This window comes from Dermacentor silvarum, chromosome 6 (genome assembly GCF_013339745.2).
Source record: "Dermacentor silvarum isolate Dsil-2018 chromosome 6, BIME_Dsil_1.4, whole genome shotgun sequence".
NCBI classification, from domain to species: domain Eukaryota; kingdom Metazoa; phylum Arthropoda; class Arachnida; order Ixodida; family Ixodidae; genus Dermacentor; species Dermacentor silvarum.
Window position 1 is genome coordinate 115,944,876 of NC_051159.1, and position 18,743 is coordinate 115,963,618.

The following is an 18,743-nucleotide window of genomic DNA, read 5'->3' on the forward strand; positions in this document are numbered from 1 at the left end:
CGAAAGCTTTTGGGGCAGGTTTTGGGGCTCCCGCTAAATCGATAAAATAGCGTGCCAGACGCAAAACCCAAACACAGTTTGCGTCTTGCGCATGCGCAGTGGCTTCTACGCTATTTCTTTGGGGCCCCAAAACGTTTGAGGCCCCTATTCTAAAACTCTAATATTTGCTGGGGTTTTACGTGCCAAAATCACTATATGATTGGGAGGCATGACGCAGTGGGGGACTGCGGATTAATTTTGGCCACCTCGGGTTCTTTAACGTACACCTAAATCTAAGTGGTGGCGTGGAGTAGAGGTAGAACACCCGACTTCAAATCTGAAGGTCGTAAGTTCGAATCCTGCTCCATTCCACTACATTTTCAGGCATGGAGTGGTGCCTGACACCGGCAAAAAAAAAAAAAACATATTGCCGAGAGCTAGTGGGGCTATACTAGTTCAGGTGCAACCAAACTAGGCAGGCCCACTAAGCTTCATCAAAGTCACTCCCTCACCAGAACAGGAATTGGCCTCCCTGGTGCAGTATTCGGCCACCACCTCCCTCATGACTCCGACAATTAACCCATGGCCCTCAGTTCCCAGTGGCTGCGGAGCACCTGACCAAGGCGGCGGTCAGACTTGCTACGCGGCAGAGGGTGCTAAGAATCTCTGGGTCAAGGCAGGCCGCCAATGGAAACTGAACCTGGCAACGTTCAACACGCGCACCCTCTCGAGTGAGGCTAGCTTAGCAGGACTATTTGAAGAATTATCAGGCATTTCCTGGAATATTATTGGCCTTAGTGAGGTTAGAAGAACTGGTGAGGCTTACACAGTACTGACTAACGGCCACGTCCTCTGCTACAGAGGTCTTCCAGATAAGAAAGAATCCGGGGTAGGATTTCTAGTGCATAACAACGTAGCGGGCAACATTGATGAATTCTACAGCATTAATGAAAGGGTAGCAGTCGTCGTAATAAAGCTGAATAGGAGGTACAAAATGAAGGTAGTACAAGCCTATGCGCCAACCTCTAGTCACGATGATGAAGAAATAGAACAGTTTTATGAAGATGTTGAACTAGCAATGAGAAAGGTGCAAACTCAGTATACTTTAGTCATGGGCGACTTCAATGCAAAAGTGGGGAAAAAGCAGGTTGGTGAGCAAGCCATTGGTAACTACGGCATCGATTCTAGGAATGCAAGAGGAGAGATGTTAGTAGAATTCGCGGAAAGGAATAGGCTCCGAATAATGAATACCTTCTTCAGGAAGCGCAGCAACAGGAAGTGGACCTGGAAAAGCCCTAATGGAGAAACAAGGAATGAAATAGATTTCATACTCTCTGCCGATCCAAGCATAGTGCAGGATGTAGCAGTGTTAGGGAAGGTTAAGTGCAGTGACCATAGGTTAGTGAGGTCTAGGATTTCTCTCAATTTGAAGAGAGAGAGAGTGAAATTAGTCAAGAGGAAACAGGCCAACCTAGAGGCAGTAAGGGTAAAAGCAGACCAATTCAGGCTGGTGCTCGCAAACAAATATGCAGCTTTAGAACAGGAAGATGAAGATAACATAGAGCTAATGAATGAAACCGTAACTAGGCTGATCTCAGAAGCAGCAATTGAAGTGGGAGGTAAGGCACCAAAGCAACCTGTAGGGAAGCTCTCCCAAGAAACAAAGGACCTAATAAAGAAACGACAAAACATGAAAGTGTCCAACTCAAGAGATCAGATAGAATTCGCTTGAACTGTCAAAACTGATCAACAAGAAGAAAGTAAGGGATATTCGAAATTATAACGTGGGAAAAATTGAGGAAGCCGTAAAATATGGACGCAGCATGAAATCAGTAAGAAGAAAACTAGGCATAGGACAAGGCAAGATGTATGCACTGAAAGATAAGCATGGTAATATCATCAGCAATTTCGATGACATAGTGAAAGCAGCAGAAGAATTCTATACTGACCTGTACAGTAGCCAAAACAGCCAAGCTTCTTCCATTCGAAATAGTGATGAACCGGATACAGAAGCTCCTTCTATAACTAGCGATGAAGTTAGAAGGGCCTTGAAAGACATGACCAGGGGAAAAGCACCTGGAGAAGATGGAATAACAGTAGATTTAATCAAAGATGGAGGAGATATCATGCTTGAAAAGCTTGCGGTCCTTTATACGCAATGCCTCACAACTTCAAGTGTACCAGAGAGCTGGAAGAACGCCAACATTATACTTATTCATAAGAAGGGAGACGTTAAAGAATTGAAGAATTACAGACCCATTAGCTTGCTTTCAGTATTGTATAAAATGTTCACCAAGATAATTTCCAATAGAATCAGGACAACACTTGACTTCAGTCAACCAAGAGAACAGGCTGGCTTCAGGAAGGGATATTCTACGATGGACCATATCCATGCCATCAATCAGGTAATCGAGAAATCTGCGGAGTACAATCAACCTCTCTATATGGCTTTCATAGATTATGAAAAGGCATTCGATTCAGTAGAGATATCAGCAGTCATAGAGGCATTGCGTAATCAAGGAGTGGAGGAGGCATACGTGAATATCTTGGCAAATATCTACAAGGATTCCACAGCTACCTTGGTTCTCCACAAGAAAAGTAGAAAGATACCTATCAAGAAAGGGGTCAGGCAAGGAGACACAATCTCTCCAATGCTATTCACTGCATGCTTAGAAGAAGTATTCAAGCTCTTAGAATGCGAAGGATTAGGAGTGAGGATCGATGGCGAATATCTCAGCAACCTTCGGTTTGCAGATGACATTGTCCTATTGAGCAACAATGGAGAGGAATTACAACAGATGATTGAGGACCTTCATCGAGAAAGTGCAAGAATTGGGTTGAAGATGAATATGCAGAAGACAAAGATAATGTTCAATAGCCTGGCAAGGGAACAAGAATTCAGGATCGCCAGTCAGCGTCTAGAATCTGTAAAGGAATATGTTTATCTAGGTCAATTACTCACAGGGGACCCTGATCATGAGAAAGAAATTTACAGAAGAATAAAATTAGGTTGGAGTGCATACGGCAGGCATTGCCAAATCCTGACTGGGAGCTTACCACTGTCGTTGAAAAGAAAAGTGTACAATCATTGCATTCTACCGGTGCTAACATACGGGGCAGAAACTTGGAGGTTAACAAAGAAGCTCGAGAACAAGTTAAGGACCGCACAAAGAGCAATGGAACGAAAAATCTTAGGAGTAACGTTAAGAGACAGGAAGAGAGCGGTGTGGATCAGAGAACAAACGGGGGTAGACGATATTCTAGTTGACATTAAGCGGAAGAAATGGAGCTGGGCAGGCCATGTAATGCGTAGGATGGATAACCGGTGGACCATTAGGGTTACAGAATGGATACCAAGAGAAGGGAAGCGCAGTCGAGGACGGCAGAAAGTCAGGTGGGATGATGAGGTTAGGAAATTTGCAGGCGCAAGTTGGAATACGCTAGCGCAAGACAGGGGTAATTGGAGATCGCAGGGAGAGGCCTTCGTCCTGCAGTGGACATAAATATAGGCTGATGATGATGATGATGATGAAATCTAAGTACACGGGTGTTGCTGCATTTTACCTTGATCGAAATGCGGCCGCCATGGCCGGGAATCAAACCCACGTCCTCGAGCCAGCAGCGCGACACCTCACTAGCTAAGCTAACACGGCGGGTGAAGTTCATGTGACGTGGTGCATTGATGTCATTGTGGCAAACATGTTTCGATAATAGCAGAATGAGTATCTTTATCCGTGGAATTACGGGTAAACCATGCATCTAGAAGTAAAATCACCAGAACCCACATTTGGCTATGGGTCTTGCTCCCATTCTTTTTTATACGTTCTCACACACTTGGCCCACTTCCACATGTTTGGATTCTCCTCTCGGCGGAGGATCCGATCTTACGTCCAACCTATCGAAATGAATCTCGATTGTAAGCACGGACAAAAAAATCATCTAACAGGAGAAGGAAAATGGCACTAAAGCTTCGCGAGATACGTGGAGTAGGTCGAAAGTTGTGCCTGGCACGATACGTCATCCAGAATTCAGACATGGACATGAACACACTGGGGCGTGTCATCCACTCGTGCTTCCCTTCTTTCATGTTGGCGCCACGGTCGCCCGACTGCCCCGACCCTATGTTACTGCTCTCCATTCCTGAGCATAGCCATGTTAGTGCAGTGTACTGCGAAAAACCCACTACTCCCAGGTTCATCCCGATGCCCTGCGATCGGGTGCATAATGATCAAGCAGGGTGTAAGTTTATGTGCCTCAAGGATCAAAGCCACCGGCTCAGACAATGGCGCAGAGAGGGATGGGAAGGGGGTCATTTCGCACACGCACAAACGCACAGCCACACAGCTGGCTCAGCCAGCTAAAACATGGCCTTCGAGATTTGCTTCTACCTGATCAGAGCCACCTCTGGAGCATCGATTAGGGCGCCACTTATAGCCCAAACAAAGCCAAGTCGCAGATTTTCAGTAGCCCAAATATAGCCACATAGCCAACTCGTCCAAGTCGACGCCAAAATTTTTTTCCTGTAGCCCAATTTGGCTATATATAGCCAAACGTGGCAACACTGGTTCTGACGTGGGTACTAAGTGAAGGAAACACTAAAGGATGATGGTAGAAATCAGTCATGAGCATGACTCAGCAAAAATGACAATGACTCAGCGGAAAGAGATTAACACACAGTAACCACTGAAATGGGTTCGGGCGTGGTACTAAGTGAAGGAAACACTAAAGGTTGATGGTCGAAGTCATAGTCCCGAGCATGACTAAGGCTTTCGCCTTAAGGTCTCTTAGGTGTAGCTAAGGGACTCCTGAGGACTCATGACATGAATGTCATGGCATGTGTGTCATGTAGGTCATGAAAGAATCGCCTACGTCTTGGTGCTCCCATGGTCGTTTCATTAACTTGGAAGGCTCCTCGCACACTGCTTCGCATAACATCGATTCCCACAGGGCGTGGCCTCTGCCGGCTGTTCTTTTTTTTTTTTTTTTCTCTCTGCTGAATTCGGGAACTTTCAAGTGCATGGGCACTGTTGCGCATTCAATGGCGAAAAAGCTTCGCAAAAAGAAATGGCAGAAGATTTTGCTCAGTCAGCTGCCATGCACTGCAGCAAGCAGACGCCAGACTGCAGTAATTTTCTAGGGTAAGAGGATTACTCGAAAAAGAATGTAAACAATGGGGGAGTGCAATCATTATGTGAGTGCGATGATTATGCGGGTAAATACGATATATCTTTGAACACGAAGACCACCTACTGGAAATCACGTGTTTCAAAACTGCACGGCATCGGAACACGTGACATTTGGTTTGTTATGCGTGACTTGGAATGCTACAGGTCATGTAGCCATACGCTGCAGTTGGGGAAATAAAGGCTTGCTCATTGTTTGCTGCTAATCCTATCATTCAACTGGTGTCGCGTAGAATAGGGCAGGCACCGAACACATGGCGATACATGCCATGTGCTACACGGAAGCAAGCATTCGAAGCTAACATGATAAGCACATTAGGGACTTTTTTGATGGAAAGTCAGCAAGTAAAAAAAAAAATTCATGAGGCATTCCACTCTGAAGGTGGTTGACCAGCAAAGCTGTACAGATGGTACATCTAAATGTACAACCCAGAGATACATAAATGTTTTGGTGTTTATTTTTTCACGCAAGTTACTATTGCTTTGTGGTTGCTATGGTAGATGGCCAAGGGTTCAGTGACGACAATGGACAGGTTCTTGGCGAAGGTCAAATCCAAACACGAGTGCCTCGTGGTCATTGGCACCTTAGGATCGGTGTAGCACTGTAGTCCTAACCGTTTGAGCATAAATGAGGGCAGCCAATTGCCATCTGGCTGCGACACGTCCACGTTGAAGTCGCCAACGACGAGGACTAGAGTTTGATCATCGTCGGGCGGATCGAGCAGCCATCCAAAGTGGTCGTTCATAAAGTCCTCAACGTCACGCTTGGAAGAGGCAGGTCGAACGTACACGGTGTCAATGACCGTACGGTCGGCGGTCTTTACAGCGCACACGTGGGCACAACACGCCGTTTGCAAACCTGCTTTCGTTGCGGCCAGTGTCGTAGGCTCAGCGATGTCTCTTGCGTGGCTAAAAAAAAAGACATTATTCTCGGTTGACCACTTTCGGGGATGCGTTCACGCGGGATTGTCACTATCGTCAGCATTGGCATACTTGGTGGTGTGCCAGGAACGCTATCATCCATCGACAGGTCCAGTGCTAGTCGCGCGAAATGTTGCGAAAGTGAAAGTATCCCGGAAAGGGGGATCTTCCAAAAATAAAGCCGAACTTTGTCAACGTGGTCCTGCGCGCACATACGCTTGCCTACGATCTGGTCAGTCCGTATCTCTACCATCCTTATGCTGTCGCCACGAAAAGACAAAAGTACAATTAATGCATGCACCAAATCTTCAACCTTTGGCAACAGGACCGCGATTTTGTAGCGATGCCTTTTCCGCTGCTACTTGTTGCGCTTCGTCAGTGGTGTGAGAGCGGCGCTCCGCCTGCGTTATATGGTATCAGCTGGCAGAGAACGATAGACGATAAGCGCGGCATATAGAATCGAGCGGAATGCATCGCTACAAAATCGCCGCGCAGGAGTTGACCGCGCTATCGTAGCCGAATGACGGCGTTTTTTCTTTTCTTTTTTTTTTTTTTGGAAACGGTCACTGTCCTCGTCGGCGGAGACATCGAGGGTGTAGTTGGCGCCGCCTAAACAATTTAAGTCACCGCGACCGTGTCGCTAGTTAACACCTCAATGAATAAACGCTGGATGCGCGGAGCCAACCCGAATGCCCTCCCGAATGGCTTGCCGGAGTTCGCTTGCTCAACGGTTCGGGCGCGGTCGGTGCTGGATTAACTAGGCTTTGCTAGTTTCGGTTTCCAGGAGGTGTCGGCAACATGGCTGGCCACCATGCTGCGGCAATGCTAGCGATGTATCAACGCCAAAGTATTGCTATTTCTGCTCAACTCGGCAGTCAAATTAGCACACAGTCGTGCAGGCGGAGTCCGAATTATATAGAATGGCGTACTTTAAGGTGTCCGAAATTTCGGTCGTACTTATGGGCCAGTGATGGTGCATCAAAGTAGTCCGAATAATCGAGAAATAATCGGTCGACGCCCTTCGTAAATCGGCCAGTTGCTGAACAGAGGCTTCAGTTTTACGAGGAAAAACAGACAGTTGAAAAGTACTCGGTGTCGTCTGAAGCAATGACTAAGCGTTACGAGGGGCTCATTAAGGCTGGCCTGGCTCAGAAAAGCATTGATGACATTGAGTCTGGCCAGGTGTTTCTGTCTGATGCTAGAGCCTTGCTGAAAACATAGTGTCAGCTGTCAATGAAAACATCATACGATGTACAAGGCAAGATATGAGCAGCTTCACTCAACTTGAAATAAACTAATTACAGCATACTGTGTGAACAGGTTTGTTGTCTTCATTTAAATTAAAGGGAAGCTCTTGTATTTAGAGGCAGAGCAACATTGTTTTACAGCAAGCAAATACTTTCTGGAATAACGATTGTCAATTTTAAGTGTTTGAAATAGCTTAGGACGTGTCCAGCAGCCGGCATTTATTAGCTCCAACGTGCTCCGAAATCTGTATCTGGATGCTCCACACTGCTCCAAAATTAAGATTTTGCTGCTCCAAAAATTGCTCCAAATCTCAATTCATCAGTGGCACCACTGTGACAGCAACCTCACAAACCACGCACCCTTCCCTATGACAGCTTGCACACTGTGCAAGCTATCATAGGGAAGGGTGCGTGGTTGCATCTCCATTGTTGATTGACTTTAACCTGCAGCCAGTCTGTGCATTGTTGAATGAATGTTGTTAGTGGCACTTTTTATCAGCAGCTTCTAGGCACATTTTCCTGCCATTTTTGTGACTATAGCACTTGATTGATTGCTGCCGTAATCCTTTACGCAGGTGTGCTGGCAGTGATCCTGGCAGCAATTGTGATCATGGCTATCATCTTGGGTCGCTACGTGTCGCGACACAAGGGCGAGTACCTCACGTATGAAGACTCTGGTTCTAAGGATGCACCTGACGCAGACACTGCTGTGGTGCATGGTGTCAGAGGTCACGACGTCACCAAGAAGCGAGAATGGTTTATATGACGGGTTTTTAAATCAGCTTGCCTCATCACCTCCTCTACCAGGCAGTGGCGCCCTCTGGTGTCATCCAGCATCATGGCACAGCACGATCCCAGATTGTGCTGTTTCCAGAACTCTATCTCGTGCTCGAGCTTTCACGAGAACAAGGCACTGCTGCCCACAGCATCACGATTTCAGCTCCTGGCCATTGCAGCTGCATTTCAGTGGAGGTGATATGCTCAAACACCTGTGCACCTTGGTAATTCTGCGCATTAACGCATCTCCATTGTTGATTGACTTTAACCTGCAGCCAGTCTGTGCATTGTTGAATTAATGTTGTTAGTGGCACTTTTTTATCAGCAGCTTCTAGGCACATTTTCCTGCCATTTTTGTGACTAACGCATGATGATGGCAGGAGAGAAGTGTGGTAAATGACCATCAAAAAGAAAAGAAAAACAATACTGCACACTGCAGTTTACAAGCTCTTTGCCAGTTTGCCTGATGAAAAGTGCCATGTTTTCTTGTTGGATGCATTTAGAGACCACCAAGCTGTGTTGAACTTTAGAGGCACTGTTGTGGTTGCTTTGGCATGGTTTTCACTGCAATGTTAAAAAGGTTGTTAGCAGGTTTTGTACTACAACCTACTTCTTGGTAGAAAGTGTTGTTCGGAGGAACGCAAAGTTCTGCTTTTTAAGTCTATGCACACGTTATTGTTTTAGACCAGCCTTTCATCCGTGTAGGCAATGCGGGATGTGCACTATGAGAACACATTTTACCTCAGTATGTTTTCATCCGTGCTGAGTCAATGAATATGCACTGAGGACCAAGCTGCTGTACAACCAAAAAAGAAAACAAATGATTAGTTGGACGCAGAGCTGTTTTGAATATGGCCTGAAATTATGTTGTGGTGGCTCATTTCTCATACATCTTCAAACACATTCCTCAGGAGGCTTAACTTTTCCCTGCAGCTTATTCTTTGGAAAGAGTTTTGTCAGCAAGCTTCCTTTTTCATGGGCTGGAAGTGTGTTCGTTAACAACACTTGTTTTATGGCCATGTTCCTATGGCCAGGTCCCACTATACCCGCAAAGTCAAGCGAAGGTTCGTGACAGTTAAACATTCCACTTTTTTACGTGTACCTCAGTGCTATGAAAGTACCCATTCTTATCCAATGTGATTTGCTTATTGCCCCTGCCCTTATTTTCTGCCTAGAATTAAGTTATTGTCAGCAAACTCACTAGAGCATGCTATTCAAAGCAAATCACGCTTTTAACGCGACAGCAGGCAATCTGGCGTTGGCGTGCGATGTCGGCGGGTGGCGGAGAAAATCATCCAACCACCCAGACAGCGCAGGTCCACCACGTGGTGTAAGGTTTTGGTGAACAAAAATTGAATTTCTCACTGTGAAATCCGTCAGAAAAATGCTCAAGTACAACTTTACCATTCGGCGTCGGATTCGCCGTCGGATTGTTTACCAGTAGGTGTTGGATTGTAATTTGAATGTACGAGAAAACCTAATTCTGCTACGAGGAAACTCGGACAAACCCCTTTTCCAGCATTTCTACCAGACCTACAGCCGCGCATTCGGGTACTTGCAAAAATGATATCCAGATGGCGCTCGCATCCTAGGCAGGTCAAATTGGGACTTCGCCTGCTAATTCGTTCTGGACGTGCGCGCGTCGGGGCAATAGCAAACAGTAATAAAATAATAAAAAAAGGTGCTAGGGCCTTCACATTTTAATATAAGACCACTTATATTGCCCCTGGAAAAACGTCTTTCCAGCAGTGCATTTATGTTTAAAAGTGAAGCCAACTTTAATGGGATCGGTGTAAGCATAGAGTTTCTCACTATAACACCAGAGGGTAAACTGGCGCCACCGTCTATGCGAGTTTCTTAAAGGGCTGCCGGATATGTGTCTGCGAGGCTTGTGTTGGCTGGTGTTGTACGAGGCTTCGTCTAAAACGTGGATGTGGCTACATAAATAACGCGTTCTTAAAATAAAATCTACATAAAAGGCTTTCATTCACCCATATTACATCTCTCAATAAAGTTTACTCACCTACAATGCAGCATCAAGCGAAGAAAAGTAAGAACAGATGACAAGTTGTTCCAAAGCGAGCGAGAATCTTGTCGTCTGCCCTCCTACTTTAGCGGCCAGCTGATACTTTTTACGTTGCATAGAATTGTGCATCCAATAGTATGTCCTGAAAATTAAACAAAACATGTTTTTGTGTAATAATAAAGCTAAAGCAGTTTTTTACGTCCTGTTTTAGCAGGAAATGAATCATTGTGACAGACGGAACGTTGCTAGCCAGGCGCGTCTTCAAGGCGTTCTGGCTCTCCAAGAACGATGCCAATCCGAATCCACAATATACCAGCATTCCCTTGCATACCACAGCGCACCAGCGCCACATTTCCCTCTAGGTTTTATAGTGTGAAACTCTATGGGTGTAAGCTTGGTCTTTATAAGCTGGCTTTCCCACGTTCAGTGTTGCAGTGAATGAAGGCTACTTGCGGTATATGAACGATGCGATGCGAACAGGTCCCGATAACGCTATCGCGTTCCACTCTTAAAGGCGAAGCTTAAGCGTACTCCAAGTTTTTGGGCGGCTGTGATATCAACAAGCAGACTGCTCATGACGGACACGTTGAAGCACTTTTAATTGTTTGTTTCACAAGTAAATGCTGAAAATTTTAGTTGGCTTGTTTAATGCGACTTTTGTGTGAATCTCGGAGCTCTGTGATATTGGGTTGCAGCCATGTTGAGTGCTGATTGATGCCAGCAACGGGTAGGCACACACAAAGTGACCGTTTGTGTAGTGACGACTGATAGGGATGTGACCGTGTCAAGCTGGCTTGTGACATTTTGTTCTCTCGCTCCTTCAGCACTTTTTTTCTCTTGAATTAGAGCATCATTTTTGTCTTACCTGTGAAAACATGCAGACACAGAAATATTCGGGACATAAAAGCAACAAAAGAAGCTTCCCCCAATTCCTGGCCTTGTGGTTGGGCTGCTAGATTATTTGACATTCTCGTGGGTTCAATGTTCCAAGAACTTCTGTGCCTGTCTCTACAAAGCACAGTATGACTGTCTGCTATGTATTACCAACACAAGCTTGTTGTACATATCAGGAATTGAATTTCCAACACATGTCACATTTTTTTTTTCTTTTGCGCATTGCTATTGACCTTCCAAGCTTTTTTTCTTGGAAAAAGCAAGTGTGACATCATTGCTCTTTGATTTTACTTCTCCTTTCCTCACAACTTTTTGTTGCCTAAGAATGGATGACACTTTTTTTAGCGATAAGAATCTCTGACATCGGAGACAAATTACTGGAAGATCTTGCCCCTTTTGTAATAGTACCATACTCTGCATTAAGCCCCCCCCACGCCCAGTCTTTTATTTCGCAATTAACTTAAAAGGCGTAGTTTAACATGTCTTCAGAGAACTGCTCTTCTGATTTTCTGTTTCTTTGCTTCTCATGCATTTTAAAGGCCTGCTCCTAGCTGAGCTAGTTAAAGGCGTGCGTTTCCCTTTACCTATCGTTTAAATATCACTGCCAGAGAGAGGAGACCCTGCAGCCAGGGGTCTGCCTGTGTTGAACCGTTTGCTCAAGCTGGCTGACCTTGTCGCTGCACTGTTGCCCGTCTGGTTTGAACGTCCAGAGCTGCATCTCAATTGTATATAGTGCACATCTCACTGTTGAGAGCTGTGACAATGGCAGCAAGGTATGTATACTGTCGTGGATTAATTAAATGCGAACAGGTTAGGGACCACTAGAATGCACTCTTTCATTTCCGCTTTCACTAATTGTGATGGCAGCGTGATTTCGGCAACTGGATGAGTGGCAATGCGAAAATTGGCAGTCTCAAGCTGTTACTCATATGATGTGTTCTACCTTATACTTTCCGTTCACATTTTATTTCCCTGCGATAGTGCTCGTTTGCAGCTAGCATTAAATGGAGTGTGTAGTCTGTGTTGAGTGTTCATTAGTGCCCACTTCTTGCCTTTCGGTAGTGATTGACCAACATTTCAACTAGGTACCTAACTAGAGAGCAAAGAGCTGATATCTCAAATGTCATGCAAAGTTATGTTTGTTTTATACATATATTTTTTTTTATTTCATTTGAAGATGGCGGAGTAAGGTCAGACTATATTTGCACTGTTTTCCAGCTTAAGTTATTAATGCCTCTTTAGGGTTGACATGTAAAACATACTTTTTAGCTTGAGAACTGTCAAGATTATGTTACTGTTTTAGTGTTTGTGGCATGTTAACAAGCAAAGTAATCTAGAAGCTGCTACCAGTGTAGCCATGAGACTGCTTGTCTAAGCTCTTACTGGTGTTCACCTTACAAATGACCAGTGTCACTCACTAGTGATGAACATTGTTTTTTCTGCCTGGTGGAATGGCCAGTCATGAAAAAATGAAATCTAGTGCACAATTAGCACCATTGTGGAAGAAAATACCTAATCGATACCCAAACAGTGGTTACTACAGAGCCACGAGTTGTATCATGATTTGGTCGATGGGGGCGAAATGCAAAAACGCCAGTGTGTCGTGCATTGGGTGCACGTTAAAGAACCCCAGGTAGTCGAAATGAATGTGTAGTCCCCTACTACGGCGTGCCTCATAATCATATTGTGGTTTTGGTGCATAAAACCCCAGAATTAAATTTTTTTTAACACCATTTGGTGGAATGTGCTAGGCAGCTCTTGTGTTTGTGACGGTGTCACATTATCTTTCATTTCACTGTGGAGTGAAGATATCAAATGATGTGAAACACAATTTCCTTTCTTATTGGTGTACCATACATAACTTCACCTTCTCTACAGTGCATTATTAGAGTTGTAGAATGTGCTTTCTTGCGCCAATTTGCCATTCCTTCAAGTGATGTTGAAGGAATGATGATGTTACATTTCTTGATGTTGTACTGGAGAATAAGAAACGCATTGCAAGCCTCAAGCTTTTCAACAACAAGGGCAAATTATTTCTGAACTGATGGCATCTATTGTTGCATTGATCATGTTTTACCTTAGAATGTGTTTGTGTTGCTGGGTTTGCTTGAGATCTTGTTTGGTGTAAGTCGTAAAGTCGTAAATATAGATCACTTATGTTGGTTATTACATGAAACAACCATGTCACCATTAATATTGGTAAACCACCATGAAAGCTATATAATTATTTTGGGCAGAGCAAACAAATTGCCATGTGATGTGACTGCAGGATATGAGTGATAGAGGTGCAGCGGTAGTGCAAAGATTGAGCTGTGTTAGCTGAGGAGCGTCTTGAATATCTGTGTAGCTGCAAAAAATATCCAGTATTGTTCAAATCCGTCCAGGCCAGACACAACCTTGGGAAGTGTCTGTGTATATATATATATGTGTGTGTGTGTGTGTTGTTTATACACCAGCAGACCCGGTGGTCCAGTGTCACAGGATCTGGAAATAAAAGAATCTCATCTGATACATGTGTCGACCAGTCAGTGTAACCAGTCAATTATTAACAATTATATTTCCTGACTTTAGCTGTGAAAGATGAAAGCCACCATGGCCTCAATGAGGCCTCAGTAAATGTTGTGGCAATGTTGTAGCTAGGAGCTCTAGATTTTGGGGGATGAGAGTTGTGATAGTATGCTGTATTACCATTGCATAACTTGCCCCTGTTTATAACTGGCATCCCTGATTCAACCTTCAGGCTAGGCGCAGTTTACCTCATGGTCCTGTATTGCACTTTTCATTTTCAGTATGCTTTGCGACAGGATTGCTTCATCAACTGGCCCAACAGAACACCCACATAGAGTCGGAAAAGCATGAGGGCACAACTTCGAAGTTGTTTGTTCTTGGCGGCCTGTGTGTGGTGGCGAAAGTAAATAACCTTCTGGCACCCTGTCATAGAGTAACTGCATGTGTGCACACCTGTTCTGGTGTGTGTGCATTTGTTGGCACTCAGTTCCATATGAAACTGTGTGGCAAAGTTTTATACATAATATTGAAGTTAGCCATTCTTTCAGTAAGTGGCGGTTGTCAACATTTGTATGTCTAAGGTGTATGTTTCGAGAGAGTCCAGAGGATGTGCAGTTCCATTAGAGAACTTTAGTGTGTCTGGTATTCCAATCGCCAGATGGGCGGAGGCTTAAACGTGAGAGGCCTGCAAGGTGCAGCTACCTGGTGGTGCAGAGCTCAACCAGCCAAACACAGAGCTAATATTGCTATAATCAAGTGTAAAACATTTTAAACATTTTTTTTTAAATTGCTCAGCTAACCCTGGATATGCAAAGCGAAAGCTTGGTTTAGCCTGGTGAAGTCTTTTTGTCACTTGGTTAGCCTTTGATTTAGCTGTAATTATTATACTTTAGTATACACTCATCGATATAAGGCAGGTATAAATTATAAGCCAACAAGTCCAAGCGTTTTGCGAGCCGAACGGCTAGCTCTTCCTCGGTCTCCTACGCTAGCTTCGCGCGCTTGGCATTCCGGACTCTCACCAGTGAAGCAGTTCGCTGGGCGAAAGACTCGTGAGACGCTGCTTGCGGCATGGTCAGACCATAGAAAAAGAAACTCTGCGAGCCAGCTGCGGCGGTTGCTAGGCAACGGCTCAGCTTGCGGTGCTGTCACCGGCCACAGCGAAACGGTGAGAATGCGGCCAGTGTAGCTTTCACTACAAAACAACTTGTTCACGATAACACTGCTGCCAAAAATTCACGCCAACAGCAAAGTAGAATACACTTGGTTACTGCTATATTAGCTCAATGTCTGTCTGGTTGAGCTCTGTGCCACCAGGGGCGCGATTGGAGATCTTCGTTCATTTCGCGTTCTGTTCACTGGCTGCGACGTCCCAAAGTGGCAGTATGCAAAATTTGTGACAACGGGAGGGAGAGAGCAGCCAATCGGCAAGTGATGAACTCCCCGGACGGCAAACGTTCGTGGAGTTCGTCGTTTTTGGTAACATCAAAATGATATGCCCCTGTCACTCATTTTGATTACGAGCACATCGTCTGCTAGGAGCAGAATGCGACGAGATTTCGAGCAGTCATCCGCTCGCTATCAGACTGGCTTCACATGGCACGTCTGGTGGATTGGGTTGGAACCAAATGGCGGTTGTGGCTACGGAATGGTTCACTGCTTGCCGATTGGCTGCTCTCTCCCTCACGTTCTCACAAATTTTGCATACTGCCACTTTGTGTCATTGCAGCAACTGTACACAACGCGTTTCGAACAAAGATCTCCGATCGCACCCCAGATGGCGTCGCCATGCAGGCCACTTACGTTTGCACCTTCGCTAACCCGGCTAAACGCTGTCCACCTTCATTTATGGGAATACCGGACACGCTAAAACCCTCTATTGTCGTGAGATCCATATCGTCTTAAAACAGCTGTTTGCACTATATAGTGCGCTTCAGATGCTGCTACGGTTGGTCAGCATTTACTTGATTAGGGTCTTTTGATGAGTACTTGCAACCTGGTGTGTGTCGCTGTGTTAGTCAACTGAAAGTATAAAGTCCAGTTAAATGAACAACTAACATGAGAAGCCTTTTCAAGAGTGCAAATTTCTTTATTATATACCCTACCTGTAATTTTATGCAGTTTATGTCTTGTATTTTTCACGAGTATTCAGCGTGGTTGTCACTCGCCTCGGCTGCTGGTGTAGTTTAGTACGCAATGTATTAGGCAAGAAACAGTGAATTTTATGTTTGATTCAGCTGTCGTCCACTTAGCGGTCGGTTTTAATCGTTTAAGCATTTAAGGGAGCTTTTGAGTTCGGTAAAAACATTTAGCGAAGTTCTTGTGAAATCCGTCGCCATGTAATGGCCAGATCGCTGTTTATTCTGGCTGATGTGCACCACTCGACCTGGCCTAGCGAATTCAAGGCGGCTGTCGGCCCGTCAGGACAGCGAGCCACCTTCGCGTGCGGGCAGCCAGAGATCCGGGCGACTGGCCGCCCACCATCTGCAACGGCGATGGGCCGTGTGGCAGCAGCACCATGGCGGCCGAACTACCAGTGTCCGAGTGCTGCGGCTCTCCGCCGCCTTCTTCCTCCTCGTCGTCGTCGTCCGTATCATCTTCCTCCTCTTCGCCGGAGGCCTGACGGTAGGGCAGTTCGGCGCTGGACGCGTCCCACGTGCAAGTGGTCGTGTTGTCCAGCGATGATTCGACCACATTCTCCACAGGCGCTGCACGCACATGAGAAGTGCAGGCTGAGAAAAATGCACGCACATTCTCTCTCGCTCCTTCTTTTTTTTTTTTTCGTGGAGGTTGCAACGCGACATGTTAGCATGAAGGCTTGTTTCATACGCAGATAGCCGCTACAGCGACTGATTATCCATGACCCCACCGCGCGTAGTCTTCAAGTTGGTCACTTAGCTTCTCATCCTTATGTACATTTTCGCGAAGTATATGTCTTTGTTCCAGGGCGTGTGCAAAGTAGATGACTGGCATCCGCTGCGGATGCAGGAGGGAGGCACTTTGGACAACGGACATTGTCTTCATATGATCGGCCCCTACTACAATGAATGGCTGGTATAAGCTAGGGCAACGCCGGGCCCAAGTGTCTGGATAGAGACTTCCTCCATGCCCCCGAGAAAGGTTGTGGGGACGAAAGTGCAAGCACGCGGTCGTTGTCAATGCCGCCCTGGAACAACTGTGGTTCCAGTGCACCGATATGTGGCTATAATGTACCACGTCTCATGCATACAGAGTTCAGACCCTAGTAACATTGGTTCATACCGGCCCTGCACGTTTGTCAGCGGAGCCAAAATAGTGCCGCCACTTTTGCATGAGTTAACTTAATTCCTTCGCATATGCCAGTGAGAAAACTTTCTAATCAACATGTACGAAAACAGCATTTTCAAGGTGGCAGCGCCCCTAATCCTTTCTGTATTTCGCATTATGGTGTACTCAACATCGCACTTGAAGATAACTTGAAAGTTCGTCCTGCGACCCCATTTGCACTCGTATTAGAAACTACCTTCTAAATGAATTTGCTTTCTGACTAGATGTCATCAAATTTATTTCACCCATTTGTACTGTTTCGGTATCAAAACGGAAAACGGGACCGCCTCTTGGGAAACATTGAGAAACGACTGACGATAGCAATAGAGCCACAGTTCTTACAGCGCAGCTCTTAGGCGCACGTTCCTGTGGCGAACGTCGGCGTAACCGAGCGAACGAGCACGGGGAAAAAGATGAGCGCGAACGCGGAGCGCAGCCGAGGTTGATAAAGGCGGGGAGGGCGAAAAGAACACGAGGAGGAAAGTGGAGGAGGGGGTGCAGCGGAACCATGAGGCGGACATCGGAGAACAAGGGTATGGCGAAAGCGTGAGAAAAGCGTAGTGCCCCGCAAGACGGGCTTTGCGGCGACGATGGCTACGAGATGGCGCCAGAGTAGCGCGCGTCGTCTGTTCACCAATTTCATGCGGCGAGCGCGTCCAAAGATACCACATATGGAAACGAAGCGCTGCATGAGCGGAGGTCTGTCTGCGGCGGCTGCTGTGAATCGCGCCCACGCGTCACCCACGCGCTTCCTCTCGCGATCTCCCGATTAGCGAGGCCGTCGCGCCACACTTCGCTCAGTTTGCAGCGTGCCGCACGAGACATTGTCCGCGCCAGCCAATCGCAAAATGGAACCACGTGTACAGCTGCGCTCAAATTTCTCATTAGGGAGACTGTCGTAATCGCCGATGAATCTTTTTTTCGTATTTTGTTAACTTGTAACGCCGTCCTGTTTTGATATTCGCATACCAAAATTTTAAACATCTGAACCTGACAGAATTATTAATTCATGGCGCGTCTGAACAGCCAAGCTGCCTTTAAGTTACGTTCACGTGCGCGGACGTGCAGACGCACGTTCACTTGGAGGGCCACGTGGTCACTGGGTCGCTTCGAATCTTCAAAAACAGCGTCCCTATAGCAATTCGCACGAGCTCTCGCGATTTTCTCCTCTTCCAATCAAAGGCTGCAGCAATTACAGGTAAACTCACAAGTTGGTGATCTGGCCTGCGGGGCGTGCCAGTACTTGTGGGCGCGCATAGCAGCCACGGGCCTCCGTGCAGTCGCGTCCACCCGTAATCCCAGCGCAAGCAGCGCCGCCAGTGCCGAGACCTCGTCGTCGTCCACGTGCGCTCCGCGGAAGTGCTGGTGTACGTAGCGGCGCAGGCAGGCGGTGCTCGTGAAGCGGCTCGTCACGTAGTCGGCAAGCAGGGACAGCCTATCGGCCGTGCTCCTGTCGCGGCTCTTGCTCAGCACCAGGAACTTGCGCACCTGCAGTTAGCAACGTGGAGCGCGCTTAAACACCGTTTAAATGTGTTACTGCCGCTTTTAAAACGAACTACGCACAGCTTTCTTTCTCTATCGTTCAAGAAGTTTCGTGGTCAGACGGGTTTCTAGCCCCCCCCCCCCCCCCCCCCCTTCAAAAAGGTACACGTACTCTCGCGCGATAGCTATCCGAGTTGCTGCGACGAACGCCAACTCGCTTTTTGAAGCGCAAGTGCTCACGCGACAGCTTCGTGGCGTCCGAAGGCTGTAATGATGTGGTCGGTGGTGCGACCACTGTGATCGCGTTTCTCCGCCACCTGGGCTTAAACGGTTTTTATAGTGCAAATTGTCGAAGAAACTTTCCAGGTGCTTTCCAGAAGTTGTTCCGCGAAAAAAGTTATGCCGGAACCATTGACGGCT

General features: G+C 46.4%; 2 protein-coding genes across 2 annotated transcripts in view; one reads left to right on the forward strand and one right to left on the reverse strand.

Moving 5' to 3' along the window:
• Nucleotides 1-13,523, forward strand: part of LOC119455881 (neurexin-4) — an 88,174-nt gene extending 74,651 nt beyond the window's left edge. Inside the window, exon 23 of the mRNA XM_037717396.2 lies at nucleotides 7,906-13,523. Coding sequence (XP_037573324.1) covers nucleotides 7,906-8,096 — 191 coding nt within the window. The 3' untranslated portion in view covers nucleotides 8,097-13,523. The remainder of the gene's footprint in view (nucleotides 1-7,905) is intronic.
• A 2,299-nt stretch (nucleotides 13,524-15,822) lies between these two features.
• Nucleotides 15,823-18,334, reverse strand: LOC119455144 (uncharacterized). Its single transcript, XM_037716607.2, has 2 exons — nucleotides 18,050-18,334; nucleotides 15,823-16,243 (listed from the first exon to the last, which is right to left on the reverse strand). The coding sequence occupies exons 1-2, from the start codon at nucleotides 18,096-18,098 to the stop codon at nucleotides 15,936-15,938; spliced, it is 357 nt and encodes a 118-aa protein (XP_037572535.1). The 5' UTR covers nucleotides 18,099-18,334; the 3' UTR covers nucleotides 15,823-15,935.
• Between the last annotated feature and the right edge of the window lie 409 nt (nucleotides 18,335-18,743).

Excerpts from the sequence above, each read along its gene's own strand:
- LOC119455144 (XM_037716607.2), bottom strand. The coding sequence starts at position 18,098 with ATGCGCGCCCACAAGTACTGGCACGCCCCGCAGGCCAGATCACCAACT. Across the intron at positions 16,244-18,049 it reads GCAGGCCAGATCACCAACTT|CGCCTGTGGAGAATGTGGTC; the intron begins GTGAGTTTACCT and ends ATGTGCGTGCAG.